Here is a 16,413-nt window from a genome sequence, read left to right as displayed (position 1 = left end):
TTCTTAATTTCCATTTTCGACTTGAAATGGTTCTCCGAATTTCTTATCTGGAAACGGACTCGTCTATTTCATTGTCAATCTTTCGCTTTTCAAGTGTGCCAAGACAATTGGTGTGATTGTTTGCCTAGGTTAGATATATAACTGAACATTTCTCAGAGCTGCAGCTTGTATGGTTACTTTAAGTATACATGTTCATGTATACGTCTAGATGTACTACACTATTAAAAGAAAATTCTTTCCCCTATTTTTCCTTCTCTTTCTTCAGTGTAACTTTTTCCAATGATTCAAAACAGAAATGCTAATACATGTGTTGTATTCTAAAGTTTTCTGGTTGGAAGGTAAGCTTTATAATACATGTTCATGTAAATGGTGCTGAATTATCCTCACAGCAATAACACAAATTAACACAGAAAAATTTACAAATGTTGGATGCCGTGCACCAGAGAGTTTTACTCTAATTTTAATTGTCAATTTTCTCGTATACTTCCTCTTCCATTGTGTCTCCCGAATCGTTGGAATAATCTGCAACCCGTTGAGCTACAGTCTCATTGTGATACAGATTTTCCCTCAGCATGCCGTTAACGTAGACGTTGCTGGTGCGGTGGATTGACCCTCCCATTTTTGCGTACTCCCCTCCATCTTCACTGACGGCCGATTCCGCCATTGGAATGTACAAATCGACGTCAGGACTGGTCATCGTCCAGTAATGGTCTGTCACGTTCATTGGCTGATAGTAAGACATGGGGTCATTTCTGTCTACTGGTTTCTCCTCGGTCGTTGTTCGCAGATGATATGGGGGAATGGAAGAGTTTATAAACGGGTAATTCTGGTCTATATCTTCAATATTTTGATATTCCTCATCAGCTTTCTTCCAGTGTTCGGAACTGCTATCTAAGACAGTGGAAGACCTATCAGACTTCATTCCATTTTGTTTCCTGTTGATGTCCGACAGTTCTTGGTAATCGTTTTTAAATGTACTGTGCTGATTAACAACTGATTTTTTCGTCGAAAATGAAACCATATTTGGTGGCGCTTGTTCGTTATTTCTTGAGTTGTCCCGTACATTGACCTGGATAGGACTGATTAAAACCTTGGCTGTTTTTCGATCTTGATTTACCAGTTGTGGTTGGAACACGTCAGCGTGTTTGGACCCATTACCTGTACGGGATAACGAAAATAAATGAGAATGATCACTGTTCGCTATCTTCACATTTTTCACTCAATCCATTGCGACACGAATAATTCAATACGTTGTATGTTAATTTACGTCCCATGTGAAGATTTTTCACTTCTATAAAAACATCACCAGATTTAGGTGAAGTGTCACAAATTTTGACCTAAAAACTGTATTCATGGTGCAGTGAAAGTTCTTATCGTGTCGCCACCTACCGTGACGCGGGGTGAGATACCCGTGACTCATGGTGCAGTGAGAGTTCTTATCGTGTTGCCGTCTACCGTGACGCGGGGTGAGATACCCGTGACTCATGGTGCAGTGAAAGTTCTTATCGTGTCGCCGCCTACCGTGACGCGGGGTGAGATACCCGTGACTCTAGGGCGACTTTGGTTGGAGTATTATGCATGGGATAAAGAAAGGACATTGGGATATTACCTTCCTAACTCGGGTACAAACTGACACATGCGCAGTATCATTACAATACCAACATATTGTTACCAGACTAACCCTCGTAGAAGGTATGGTTAGTTGAGTAGAGAGTTCAAATGTCACAAAACATCATACATGTATAAGAACTGAAACCCCCTCCATTCGGATTTAACTCAGGTAGTCCGAGGTCGTGTTCGGGTACAAACCGAAGTCGCCTTCAACAGCCATAACCATGTTTACGTCATAGATTTCACGCCGTCATTGCACGCCTTGGATTTGAATGGTCGGGATCGAGAATTCGATCCGTGATCTCACTGTAGCAAAGCGAGATAACTATAGGCTAACCGGGTTAGATCAGTACCCCTTGCTTGTCGTAAGACGCGACTAAATGGGGCGGTCCTTCGGATGAGACCACAAACACTCATTCTCTACCCAGAGTTCCGTGAGTAGCTTGCGTAACGCGCCCTCTGGTGAGAGAATGCACAAACACCGAGGCAGGTGTGGCATGATAAATAATGACGTCTCCATATAAGTAAAAGATTCTCGATCGGGACTTTAAACAATATACAACCAACCAACCCTAGGTTACCAAGTCCGGTTAATCTGTAATGCAAGAGAAACTAATAAATTGCGGGAATGAGTAACAACACACGAATTGCGTATTTTTCTAAAACCAAGAAAAATTATCCCAAGAAAATAAAGGATTCTACAGGTTATTTTTGTCCATAAATCACACCAAGGTTTCTACGTTTTCATTTGTATCAGGAACACTGATAATGGCACCAGTATCGCTTTTTTTAACCCAGAAAAAAATTACTATATTTTCAGATCACCTGAGTGACTCAGGTGACCTATTGCCATCGATCTTCGTCCATCGTTGTCCATAAAATTTTTAAATTTTTTAATATCTTCTTAAAAACTACAAGGCCAATCATTACCGCTTTGGTTTGAAGCATCTCTAGGATAAGAGGGAAAAATTATGACAATATCTCACCCGGGGCCTCATAGGTATGGCAAAATATGCAAAAAGGCAAATTTTTAAAAATATTTTTCTATTTTCCCACACGTGGGAGAAAAACTTAATGTATGGTTATGGTGTCTACTAAAATTGTGAAATTCATGGCCCTTGAGTAACGGGTTCAGGCCCCAGGGCGGGGCCAACATGACCAACGAATGAACATGTATTGAATCTTTTAAACAAGATGTGTTTGTGAAACACAAATGCCCCCGATAATGGCCAATTCCGAAGATGGCCAAGGTCACAAGGGCAAATATCTTGGTACCAGTGGAAAGATCTTGTCATAAGAAATGCTCATGTGCAATATGAAAGCTCTAATATTTACCATTTAGAAGTTATGACCAATGTAAAAAAAAAAAAGAAGGTCAAATGGCAAGGTCAAAAGGTTTAGTACCAACGGAAAGGTCTTGTCACAAGGAATACTCATGTGAAATATCAAAGCTCTATCACTTATTGTTCAAAAGTTATTAGCGAGGTTAAAGTTTTCAAAAAGTAGGTCAAAACTCCAAGGTAACAGGGTAAAAAATGTTAGTACCCACGGAAAGGTCTTGTCACAAGGAATACTCATGTGAAATATCAAAGCTCTATCACTTACTGTTCAAAAGTTATTAGCAAGGTTAAAGTTTCAGACATGATTACAGAATTACAGACAGGACAAAAACAACAGAAAGGTCTTGTCACAAGGAATACTCATGTGAAATATCAAAGCTCTATCACTTATTGTTCAAAAGTTATTAGCGAGGTTAAAGTTTTCAAAAAGTAGGTCAAAACTCCAAGGTAACAGGGTAAAAAATGTTAGTACCCACGGAAAGGTCTTGTCACAAGGAATACTCATGTGAAATATCAAAGCTCTATCACTTACTGTTCAAAAGTTATTAGCAAGGTTAAAGTTTCAGACATGATTACAGAATTACAGACAGGACAAAAACAACGGAAAGGTCTTGTCACAAGGAATACTCATGTGAAATATCAAAGCTCTATCACTTATTGTTCAAAAGTTATTAGCGAGGTTAAAGTTTTCAAAAAGTAGGTCAAAACTCCAAGGTAACAGGGTAAAAAATGTTAGTACCCACGGAAAGGTCTTGTCACAAGGAATACTCATGTGAAATATCAAAGCTCTATCACTTACTGTTCAAAAGTTATTAGCAAGGTTAAAGTTTCAGACATGATTACAGAATTACAGACAGGACATAATACATGTACCTCTTTTACCCGTTCTTGTACAACAGCATTCTTTATTTCTGGAAAGAAAGAATAAAACACATATAAAAATAGCACACACGTGATTAAAAAAAGGATTGAACGAAAGATGAAGATGAGGAACAGTGATCGATCTCATAACTCCTATAAAAGGTGACGATAACAAACAGAGATCAATCTCATAACTCCTATAAGCAATACAAATTAGAGAGTTGGGCAAACACGGACCCCTAGACATATCAGAGGTGGGATCAGGTGCCTAGGAGGAGTAAGCATCCCCTGTCGATCGGTCACGCCCTATATCTTGATCTAGCAAAGAACGATCTGGTGGTGTAATCAGGTACGTAGGAGGAGTAAGCATCCCCTGTATATTTGTGTATATTTACTATCATTACAATTTTCATGCAGTTTAGACTTGAATACAGTATGGTAACTACACGTCACTCCTACTTTGGTATAAGTAAACAAGGGTTGGTAAAATCAATGATACCAAAGTTGTTCCTTGCTACAAATGTTATAGATATTAATCACGTACAATCTGTGAATACATACATATTCTGTATTGTACTTCAGGAAACACTTTCATTGTGTTGTTGCCTTTGATATCTCTACATATTCTGTATTGTACTTCTAAACACTTTCATTGTGTTGCTGCCTTTGATATCTCTACATATTCTGTATTGTACTTCAGGTAACACTTTCATTGTGTTGCTGCCTTTGATATCTCTACATATTGCACTGTTAGCCATTACCTCATGAATGCGCTGCAGTTGTGAGCAGTTTGCGTATGAATCTTGTTAAGAAGGTATGCCCATTTTAACGGCTGGAATGTAAAGGACCTCCCCACTTTAGATGTGACATACGGCCCCGATGATATAGAACAGCATTAAAGTTTGGATTATGCAATTTACAATGTCCCAAGTTGCGCATTGATACCTTAACTTAGAGGCTTGGCTTTTTATTTTACTGAAAAGTTGGTTAACATTAAGCACTATGCTTTTTATAAGAAATATTAATGAAATATGATTCCCGACCCAATGACTACTCGAATCTAAAACTATGTATGTTTCCAATCTCCATACTCACGCACGCCTTGAAACATTTAGTGATTTATTACCATCGCTTCTATGTAAAATACTAAATCTCTGTATACGATTGTGGAATTGTGAGGAGCTAAATAAATTTAGTTCAGCTCAATTCAGTCTTTTTGCGATCGGGTTTGTCTGTTTTTGTTGAATCTCTATTAATTAATATTCATCGAATGACCGGTCTTTTACAGGTTTTGTCTATATCGCACACATGGTTGTCCAGATTTCTCTTTTCTATTATAAGTCATTTTTGTAATGAACAAAATTATATCCAAAAGGCAAGACTGGACAATCTTGTGCTGGTGATGAAATTCATAAAATAAATACAATAAAAATCTACAAAACCTAAACGTTTGCTCTCTACCTCATTTACTTGTATTGAACTCTAGTGGTAATTCTGTAGTTTTCAGACTAAGGGTGGCCATTTAAACGTTTTCTACCCTTATCTTCCAATACCCGAGGGGAAAAGGACTGTCCACTTACTGGAGAAACATCAGTGTTTAATATTTACCAAAAATATAATAGATAAATCAATTTTTCTTTAAAAGGAGGACTGGTAGAAAACGAAGCACAAGCTACAGCTAAAGTAGGGAGGTCTTTAAGTTTTAAAGTTCGTTTTCGAAAATACATGAGGGTATGACTTCATGAATCTCCTCCTGAAGTCTACCTGTGAGAAGAGTCGCAGTTCCTACCCTCATGTATTTTAAATTATGAAATTTGTTTCTTACATACGATCTACCAAAGGCTTCAATACAAGGTATTCCCCGATAGACTCCGCCCAAGCGTGACCAGACAAGCTGAACACTAATCCACTAACGAACCGACAGACAACCTGCGGCTGGAAACACAGTGAAGTCTTTTAACCCTCAAGGTATAAACAAAGCCAGGATGAATATGATCAAAACCTTTACCAGATTCTGCATTCCATCTACTTGTTTGATCATGTCCAGAACAATATTGCCATATCCTATTTCCAATAAGTTTTACATGCTCATCTACTACATGTAGATTACTTTTTAATTTACAGGACTGCGTGCCAATCCTAATGGCAGAATAATCCACCAGTTCAATAACCTAAACTCTGTTAAGTTTTTGTGATCTTAGGACTGAGACATATCTTGATATAAAGCTGATGATTATCGGATCTTCTAGGTCGCTGATCCTTTGTTTCTGGAGTTGCTCTACTTTGTTTACTTTCTTTTGTCTTTTGGACCCCGTGCTTTTTTTAAAGAATTTTTAATCAGGAATGTCATTGAGTACGAGTTGATTTTTGCACTGATAATCATCATTAATTAACTCGTCCTCGTTTGAGAATAATTACGTCACGCTTTGTGGATCAGCCCATTGGACGAATAGGACTTGTCCTAATTCACCATTTGATAACCTATTGACCCCCCAAATACCAATGCACGTGTTGCAATGTACATATTTTTGTACATTAAGTATTAGTCTTTTTTGTACGTATTTTACGGTACTGACTAAAACCCGGTCTCGGTCCCGGTCTTCGGTCTCGGTCCCGTGACTAAAACCCGGTCTTCGGTCCCAGTCCCAGATTTTTTTATTCGATAAAAACAGAATACATCAGAATATTTTAGCTCCAATTTCTCGTTAATTTAGATATGACATATCATGACTGCATTCTGATAGTTGATTGATAATATTATTGTCGTCTTTCGTAAAATAATATGTGAAAACTCCGGGACCGGTGGGACCGAGGAGTAAAAACAGTGCTAAAAGCCGGTCCCGGTCTCGATGGTTTTTATTTTTCTAAATAGCCGCTTTAATCTACTTTTTTATGAGAAAAAGATAAGAGTGTTATATTCAATGACATTCCTTTGTATGCACATGTATGTTTCTGATTTATTGTATGTTTGTGTTTTATTCCAATTTTCCTTTTTAATGTCAAAATCGAACTCAACTACGTGATTTTTCTCTCCCAAATGATCGCGTTACAATATATTTTCATAAAAAGTTAAGGGTGTGGAAGAGAAATAATATATATGTACTTATCCTGGTGTATTTGTTTGTAATTTACTGTTGGATGTAGTATTTACAAAGTCTTTTTTATATTTCATTTAGGTCAAACACCTGACCACACGATTGATAAAATTTTCAAATTCAATGTTGGTGTATTCCGAACCGGGTCTCTGTATATGTACATGTATTCTCTCTCTCTCTCTCTCTCTCTCTCTCTCTCTCTCTCTCTCTCTCTCTCTCTCTCTCTCTCTCTCTCTTTCTTTCTCTCTCTCTCATTTACGAGTGTATCGTGAGAATCGCATTAATTTGTTAAATTATGATGTTATAGTAGTTGTTTTAATCAGGGAAGAAAAGCCTCTATGTAAATATTAGAATAATACGTGCAAGATATGAGTCCTGAATGTACGATGTATGAAGTACTTTAAAAAATTATGTTCATTAGTGAAATGGAAAAAAAAAAAAAAAAACAAATATTGTTCTTAAATATTATTATGATTATTGAAACATGATGAATAATTGTTGTTGATAGCGAAACAAAATTAATGTGCACTCTAGTCAACAACCCCTCCCCCGCCCCTTTCCAGAAAGATTCTGAATACAAGAATGATGCTTTTGAAAAGCAAATGTTATACCCCCGTAATCGGATATTCGGGGCGCATTTATATAGTTTTTAGTCCATCCGTCTGTTTGTCAGCAAAAACTTGAACCTTCGGCATAACTTTTGAATGCATGTTGATAGGGTTTTCATATTTCACATGTGTACTCCTTGTGACAAGACCTTTCTTTACATGCAATTCTTCACTTTTCAAATTTGACCTACTTTTGAAAATCTTTATACTTTAGCCATAACTCTTGAATGGTTAGTAAAAATACACGAGGGTATAAAATGCATCACGCAGGCATACTTTTCATGAAGCGCTAACAGTAGGCCTATTTGTATTTTCAAAACTGAAATTTATTTCTTAAATAAATTTACATGTATGTCTTGCATATTTATAAATGTAGATTTCATTGTTTGTAAATTTATCAGTTTATGTCAAATTTATGCACTTTGAAATATAAGATATTTTGAAAATAGGAAACCAACAGTTTTTGGTTTGTCCTAAGGAAAGGACAGATCCCCCAAACATACTTCACAAAGTGCGTTAGCGCTTTATGACAATTATGCCGAGTTGAACCGTTGCAGTTCACACACTCTTGAAGTATTTTCTAAAAGGAGCTACAAATATTTCTTATATAATGTAGTTACATTCTACATTCATTAGGTCGGAATTCCCGGGTTTAAAAATAGATGTACCATATTCATTTCATCTGTATTCATATGCACATTGTAAAAAACTTCTCGAGAAGGACATTAAACAGTATACAATTAATCAATACGCGCATTGTTTACAATCTCTCTCTCTCTCTCTCTCTCTCTCTCTCTCTCTCTCTCTCTCTCTGTATGTGTGTGTAATTGAAACGAAGATTGAAAACGGGGGAAATTAACAGAATTACAAATTCCGCTCTAGAATGGAAGATACCAAAGGGAAGACCAATTTTGGATTTAGGGGAATTTAACGTCACACATGCATTAAACATCGCATAAGAAATGGTTGTATGTCATCAATTACAAAATGTTCGTGTAATTCAAGCTTCTTCCAATCCATTCCGGAATTTAAGGTTGTAAGTGACTTGGAGTTTAGTTTTTGTCACTACCGCTTTGAAGTAGCAAAACACTTACCTGAGTGCAAAGATGATGATGGTCGCAGTCAGAAAAATGGCGGGTAACACGCTTCCAACTATTATCAGTGTCGTTTCCTTATTAACGGCTGAAATAAAATAGCCAGTTAAATTGTAGAAAACTTGACCATGACCTGTATCAGACACGTATCTTGACCTTTCAATTCAGTAAAGTCTCTCTTTTATATAGTTCAAATGTGTTGACCAATGTTAAAGTTTATGATAAACAGAAACAGATATACACTGTATAAAGACATCTACAGTTACAAAACGTATAGTGTGAGGACAAAACTGGCAGTGTGAAGGTAAGACTGACAATGTGAAGGTAAAACTGACAATGTGAAGGTAAAACTGACAATATGAAGGTAAAACTGACAGTGTGACAGTGAAACTAACAATGTGACAGTAAAACTGACAGTGTGACGGTAAAACTGACAATGTGACGGTAAAACTGACAGTGTGACGGTAAAACTGACAGTGTGAGGTTAAAACTGACAGTGTGACGGTAAAACTGACAATGTGACGGTAAAACTGACAGTGTCACGGTAAAACTGACGATGTGACGGTAAAACTAACAGTGTGACGGTAAAACTGACAATGTGACGGTAAAACTGACAATGTGACGTTAAAACTGACAATGTGACGGTAAAACTGACAATGTGACGGTAAAACTGACAGTGTGAGGTTAAAACTGACAGTGTGAGGTTAAAACCGACAATGTGACGGTAAAACTGACAGTGTGACGGTAAAACTGACAATGTGACGATAAAACTAACAATATGATGGTAGAACTGACAATGTGAAGGTAGAACTGACCATGTGAAGGTAGAACTGACCATGTGAAGGTAGAATTGATCATTTGAATGTAAATTTGACAATCAGAAGCTAAAACTGACCATGTGAAGGTAAAATTGACATTTTCATGATTAAATTGGCCATGTAATTGTACAACTGATAATGTGAAAGTAAAACTAAAAGTGTAAGGTAAAACTGACAGTGTGACGGTAAAACTGACCATGTAATAGTACAACTGACAGTTTACTGTAAATGTAAGACTGACAATGTGGTGGTAAAACTGACCATGTAATAGTACAACTGACAGTTTACTGTAAATGTATGACTGACAATGTGGTGGTAAAACTGACCATGTAATAGTACAACTGACAGTTTACTGTAAATGTAAGACTGACAATGTGGTGGTAAAACTGACCATTTAATAGTACAACTGACAGTTTACTGTAAATGTAAGACTGACAATGTGGTGGTAAAACTGACCATGTAATAGTACAACTGACAGTTTACTGTAAATGTAAGACTGACAAAATGATGAGAGAATCACATGCATGTAGTTTATTGTAGATGAAAACAACAATAACAGAAATCACAGAATCTATAGGTATGGGTGTATTTGATTTCTGTAGAGATAAAGCCAATTATAAGGAAACTTGACAATGTACAGTGTATTGGTTACTGCTGTAAAATAGTTTGGAAACTAGAATATACCCGTCGAATTTTCATCCGAAGTGATTGTTGAGTTTAATCGACCTGAAACAAAAGATGAACAAAATTAAAATGAATTTATGAGAGTGGATGGACAATTACAGTGCAGCTCACATGACACAATACAGTCAGAATAATGGAAGGTCGTTAATTCATCTAAGTCCACTCATCATTAAAGCCCCGAGTACCTACTTCTGCAGTTTCCGTAAACACCACCATCTAAACAATCGACAAGGGCCAGATCACACTCCATGTCTGAACAAGTCTGAACGCAATCAAAGAAGGTGCTGCACTGAAATAAGAATATATATAGACAGGGTATAAATGTTTCATATCAAGCATCGCATCTCATGTCTGAACAAGTCTGAACTAGTGTTGAAAAATCGGAAAAATTTCATAATCGATAATCGGTCAAAATCGGAAGAACTACATCGATCAATGATCGATATAATCAAATATAATTTAATATTAATATAATTTACACGTAGTTCATGTTTATTATTTTGGGGTTATTTCCTTTTAGTTTTATGGATATGTGCGCAACATACACACATTTATTAGCTTATTTATGAGGAATGAAATGATTGGGTTTTTTTTTCTAGCCATGGCATCCATGATATATATGTAGTTGATTCGTTTATAATGGGCTTGTGTTCGGGCGACAATCGATTATGAAAAATGGAATCGATGATCGTAATCAACGAGCCAATAACGATCGACAATCGAATGTCGGCGATAATCGTTTCATCACTAGTCTGAACGCAATCAAAGAGGGTACTACACTGAAATAAGAATATATACAGACAGAGTATAAAATGTTTCATATCAAGCATCGCATCTCACAGAGTATTTATTCTCAAAATATTCAATTTAACTGGTGTCTGTAGCTTTAAAGGGACTGGTTAACTATTTTCGAAAGAAATATTTTTCATTTTTGATGTTAAAAATCACAAATATAATTAATTTAATGTTGACAACCAAAATTTGGACCGTCTGAATGCAAGGATAAGAGCAATATTTTAGCTTTGATTCTATGTTATGTAAACAAAGACTCGAGTCTTTTAGTGTAAACAAACAAACCAGTGAAACGTTAATTTTGTAATTTAAAGCATCTTCATTTTGTGCAATCACAAGTTTTAACTTTTAAATGACACATTTTACCTAAAGTATACTTGAGATGTAATATATATGTAATCTTGGATCAATATCCATTTATTTTGAAAACTTCGTAAACAATAACACACCTCAATCTTTGTTTTCAAAACAAATAATAAACTCTCTATATTGAACTTCTTTCATGATGAATAACCTTAATTTTTTGTGAAACCTTAATCTAAACATATTAGAATGTAGATTTTGATCCTTTAAAGTGAAAACAAAATGGGGGGGGGGGGGGGGGGGTGTCGTGAATCAGTCCCTTTAACAGTGATGCACATTGCATTTGAAATATTTCATATATATAGCACGAAAATAACAAATATCCAATCCACTCTTTAATAAACATAACTGCCCCAAGTGATGAAGCACAGAAAAAATAACTTTATTTTATATGGATACCCACTTCCACCCCTACCCGGGGTTGAACTCACGACAACCAAACAAACAAAACAACAACAAAAAGATATTCCAGTTTCATCAAGTATGGAAAACGATTGAAGAAAGAATAAATGCTGTGTAAGCTATATTCCCCTCAAAAGTAGTCAAGTGTGTCTCCTAGATTAAATATTTATCTTCAATGTTAATAAACTATATCAATTAACGCACATAATTTGCATGTTTTAGTAAAAGGTCGTTTTCTTTTTATTTGTTGCAATTTATGGTGAAAAGAAAAATAGGACTTTTGAAAAATGTTTCTAACCAAACCATCTATTCTATGCTTATTGAATGTAGAATTTCAGTTGACAATGCCTTCATCCTCATTCTAAAACTTACGGTGCAATTTCTATCAGTTGGAATTTGAAAGCATCCGTCCCCAGAACCCGATCTAGAATCCGGTCCCTCAGTCAACAAATCCTCGTCATCAGAAAGAAATCCTGGGGGGAAGAAAAATAGATGAGTATTGATATGATGGATAGCCATTACATATTTGATTATGATTTTACCGAATAAGAAAAAGTAACCCCGCTTAAGCGTACCTTCTAACTTTGAAATTTGTCCGAAGAAAATGGCGGCGAAAATGCATGTGCGAGCTTTCATTGTCACTGTTCAAAAGCAACTGCGAGATAAAGTTGCTTTACGTCACCGGACGTCAACTTCCGTTCGTCAAAGAACACTAATATAAACCCTTTCGGTTGTCAAACTTGAGGACGTCCCCTTTTCTGACACTAGCGTATATATCAAGTCATACTCACACATACTGCAAAAATAATAGTGTTTGTATTTAAAAAGTAAACCCCCCAAATAAAAACCACAGTAAGCAAACTGTAAAACGGGGATTATGTGAATGAATTACAATAAGATGTCACGTGATAATTAAATATCTCTTTCCACTTTCTTACACCCTCGTGTCACACGCTTTGCATAACAATTCCTATAAATTAAAACATCTCTATATCATGATATGAAATCTTTTCCAGCTTTAACTGCATCGACAGGAATAGTGGAAATAAAATGGCGGGGTTTTACAGTGACGTAGCTTCCTATGAAGCACGGAAGCATGTGCTTCCACATTGCTGCGTTAAAAAAATGAAATAGTTATTTAATTTGACTATATTTCAATTACTACAACATACATTAAGATTAAAATAGGGCATAAAAGTTAGTGGTGTATTATGTTTATCAATCTATTTAAGATTAAAGGCACATGGGGGTAAGGCCGGACATCGGAATTCAAAAACAAATTTAATTTAGTTGTTATAAAAAGAATACAAAACGTCTCAAAACTGAAAAAAAAAAATTGCAGTAAAACTAATGGCTAATTTTTTTTTTGTTTTTTTTAAATTGAAGGAAGTTACGATGTCACCCCATGTGCCTGTGTTTAAAATCAAAGAAAATGTGTATTGGAGACTTTGAAAATACCTTTCTTAATTGTCTAAAATGCACCAGCTTCCGGGGGCTTCGCCCCCTGGCCCCCACCAGGGCTTTCACCTGGACACATTGGGGGCCTTAGGGCGGTCCCCAACCTCCCTGCCCTTTCTGCTTCCATATTTATCTTCCCCAAGCTACGCCGTTGCTTTATCCTCATTAACATTTATTTCATTTTATCTTTTTTTGAAATTCATTAAAATGATTTGACATTTCTAGAATTGTGAAGATTACGTAGAAGAGAGCGAACGGTGATCAATCTCATAACTCCTATAAGGAATGCAAAATAGAGAGTTGGAAAAACACGGACCCTGGACACACCAGAGGTGGGATCAGGTGCCTAGGAGGAGTAAGCATCCCCTGTCGACCGGTCACACCCGCCGTGAGCCCTATGAAATAAGTTATTGAGATGAACATGTTAAGCGTGCCTTTCAGTTGAGATGTGTTTCATAGTTACAGCAGAAGGACAGGAAAATCGCCTAGCCAACAACAACCACTCCGCAAATATTTCATTTTCTGATATATTAAATTAGACCAACACAGAACAAAACTTTCTCCAAACCACGAACGTGATTGCCGCCATAGCATGTGTATTATGTGTTTGTATCATTTTTCACGTCCATTAGTCTATAGAAACTACGATTTTGAATTGTTTGTAAATTCATATTCTTCTAAAATTTCACTTTTGATTTGCTCCCTGACAATGGGTAGCATTTCCTCTCGGATTTCCTTCCGTAGCTGGACCCCTATCTCCTGCTTTATCTCCTCCTTCAGAAGAGGCAATAGTTTGTCCAGTTTCTGTTGAACTATTCTAGACACGTGATCATCGATCGACATCTGACCATAGTTACTTTCGAGATTCTCTGATATTTCTGATCTTTCTTCAGCACCATTGCCATCATCCGATTTGATGGATCTCAGGACTCTGTGTACAGACTTTGAATGTTCTTTGGTCTTGCTTTGATCTTTGATTTCAGAGTTTGGGCGTTCCTTGGTCTTACTCTGAACCTTACCATTGTCTCCATCTTCCAATATTTTTCCGTATTTCTTTGTCGCCTCTAAAATGGCTTTAACTCGTTTGTCCTTTTCGTTTTCGCTTGTAAATTTGTTCTCGACTCCTACATAGGAAAGTCCATATTTTTTCAGAAAAGAAAGCAGCGTGTAGTTTCTCTTCACGTATCTTTCTATTGCTCTATCAGCAATGGTATCTCTGTTCTCAATTTCGCGCATACTCGTGAAAACAACCACTGTTCTTCCAAGCATGGCGGGATTTCGCCGAAACATTTCACTGAGAGTAAAGCTCTCTTCGTCCGTGAAACGAGTGAGCTTGATGACCACAAGAAAACAAATGTGAATTCCATCCCGTGTCGTTATATTTTGACGTAGATGGTCAATATCCTTGGTCGTCTGCAGGCCTGGTGTGTCTACGAGGTTGAAATCGGTACCCAGTCGGTAGCCCTGAGCGCTCGATACCTTAGAGGTGGGCGATATTACGAATTCTTTTCTACCTAAGATGGTGTTAGCTGTGCTAGTTTTCCCACCGCCAACAAATCCTACTAGAACAAGATTTAACACCTCCCTACAGTAATAAAAATAAATCTATTAATTGACATTCCCATGTAGAATGTTATAAATTGAATCAAAGAATTTTTTCTTTCGTTTTACCTTACAAATGAGGCAGCCATTAAAGTGAAAATCTCGATCTTGGCGTTTGTTTTGTTTTTGCTGACCTAACATTTAGAATTTAGATTAACTGACAAAACCATGTACACAAAATACAAAGGTTGAAGTATTTAAAACAAAGCAGCTGTCAAGATTAATAGATTTCATTACTTTTAAATGGAATCAACTTTCACGTAGCGAGGTTTAAATTAGGTCACGCTTTACTACACTCAATTGAGCGTAACGTTGACGTCATATCCTTGGTGTCTATGTGATCTATGGTGAGCTTTCGTCTAATTATTTTTGCATTTTATGTGACATGCTGAAAAATCTGTTTTATCGACTATAAAGAAAATAAACTGAGATGAAGCGAAACTTGTAACATAAAGATTACCATTTCATTTTAACGAGCTTTGAAATTCTTTCTGAAGTTTCGACAGAAATTACATTTTTTAGGTCTGTTTATTCATCAAACTAGCTAAACTGTGAATGAATGTACTTAATTCAACTTTACCCAGGGAGAAAACATTTTATCTGTCCATGAACTTTGTGAACTGTTTCCGCCTATCTCGCACCTGATTCTAGTCAGTTAATCCTACCCCTCCATTACCACTCTCCTCGTAAACAGTTCATGGAGCTTTGTTTGGTAGTTATCCATTTTCTATAATCCTACCCCTCCATTACCACTCTCCTCGTAAACAGTTCATGGAGCTTTGTTTGGTAGTTATCCATTTTCTATAATCCTACCCCTCCATTACCACTCTCCTCGTAAACAGTTCTTGGAGCTTTGTTTGGTATTTGATATGGAGTGTATTGTAGAGCTTTTGTAATAACAATATTGACCGCTACATAAACCAAGGAGCAATATATCGTAAGGTTACCTAAGTGAATATAACAATATATCGTATGGTTACCTAAGTGAATATAACAATACATCGTACGGCTACCTAAATATATGTAACAATATATCGTATGGCTACCTAAATAAATATAACAATATATCGTATGGCTACCTAAATATATGTAACAATATATCGTATGGCTACCTAAATAAATATAACAATATATCGTATGGTTACCTAAATAAATATAACAATATATCGTACGGCTACCTAAATAAATATAACAATATATCGTATGGTTACCTAAATGAATATAACAATATATCGTACGGCTACCTAAATATATGTAACAATTTATCATATATTTGTTATATAATAAAGGATTTCTGCATGCCTGATATGAACATAGGCACGCGCCCTTCATCACACACCCTGTATCAGTACCCTTTATTTCACTCCCCATCGTACATTTCTGGAATACCTCTTTAGTTTTCATTCGGAGTACTTCCGAATTGTTCCGCTTGGAAGCAGACGATACAGTAAAAGATAGAAATGGGAGAGAGAACGTTGGAATTGTTAGCGAGGTGAATTAACTGAGGAATAGATAGAGTTTGTCAAAACGTAACGATAATTTTAGCAAATAGTAATATTAAAACTATAAAGAATTGAAACAATTTATTCAAGTTGTTATCGTATGTCGTATACCGGTACATGTATCGTAAATCATTCAAAAACAGTAATCGTTGTTTTTAACTGTTATCTGTTAATGAGCCTTTA

At 36.3% G+C, this 16,413-nt stretch overlaps 2 protein-coding genes across 4 annotated transcripts; both read right to left on the bottom strand.

Annotated features, from left to right (window-relative positions):
* Positions 1–296: 296 nt before the first annotated feature.
* LOC125664175 (uncharacterized) lies at positions 297–12,714 on the bottom strand. 3 transcript variants are annotated; one of them, XM_056152614.1, is made up of 8 exons: positions 12,607–12,714; positions 12,244–12,464; positions 12,041–12,141; positions 10,301–10,400; positions 10,112–10,153; positions 8,610–8,697; positions 3,834–3,862; positions 297–1,158 (listed from the first exon to the last, which is right to left on the bottom strand). In XM_056152614.1, the coding sequence occupies exons 2-8, from the start codon at positions 12,302–12,304 to the stop codon at positions 461–463; spliced, it is 1,119 nt and encodes a 372-aa protein (XP_056008589.1). In that variant the 5' UTR covers positions 12,305–12,464; positions 12,607–12,714; the 3' UTR covers positions 297–460. The 3 variants fall into 3 exon arrangements, with proteins under 3 accessions (XP_056008589.1, XP_056008588.1, XP_048752712.2); XM_056152613.1 differs by having other exon boundaries at positions 3,825–3,862; positions 12,607–12,710; XM_048896755.2 differs by lacking the exon at positions 12,607–12,714 and having other exon boundaries at positions 3,825–3,862; positions 12,244–12,544.
* Positions 12,715–13,637: 923 nt separating this feature from the next.
* Positions 13,638–14,832, bottom strand: LOC125664492 (GTPase IMAP family member 9-like). Its single transcript, XM_048897279.2, has 2 exons — positions 14,798–14,832; positions 13,638–14,711 (listed from the first exon to the last, which is right to left on the bottom strand). The coding sequence occupies exons 1-2, from the start codon at positions 14,815–14,817 to the stop codon at positions 13,769–13,771; spliced, it is 963 nt and encodes a 320-aa protein (XP_048753236.2). The 5' UTR covers positions 14,818–14,832; the 3' UTR covers positions 13,638–13,768.
* Positions 14,833–16,413: the final 1,581 nt, after the last annotated feature.

Source organism: Ostrea edulis, chromosome 1 (genome assembly GCF_947568905.1).
Source record: "Ostrea edulis chromosome 1, xbOstEdul1.1, whole genome shotgun sequence".
Taxonomy (NCBI): Eukaryota; Metazoa; Mollusca; class Bivalvia; order Ostreida; family Ostreidae; genus Ostrea; species Ostrea edulis.
The sequence above is the reverse complement of the archived record's forward strand: the minus strand, read 5'-3'. Positions and strand labels throughout refer to the sequence as shown.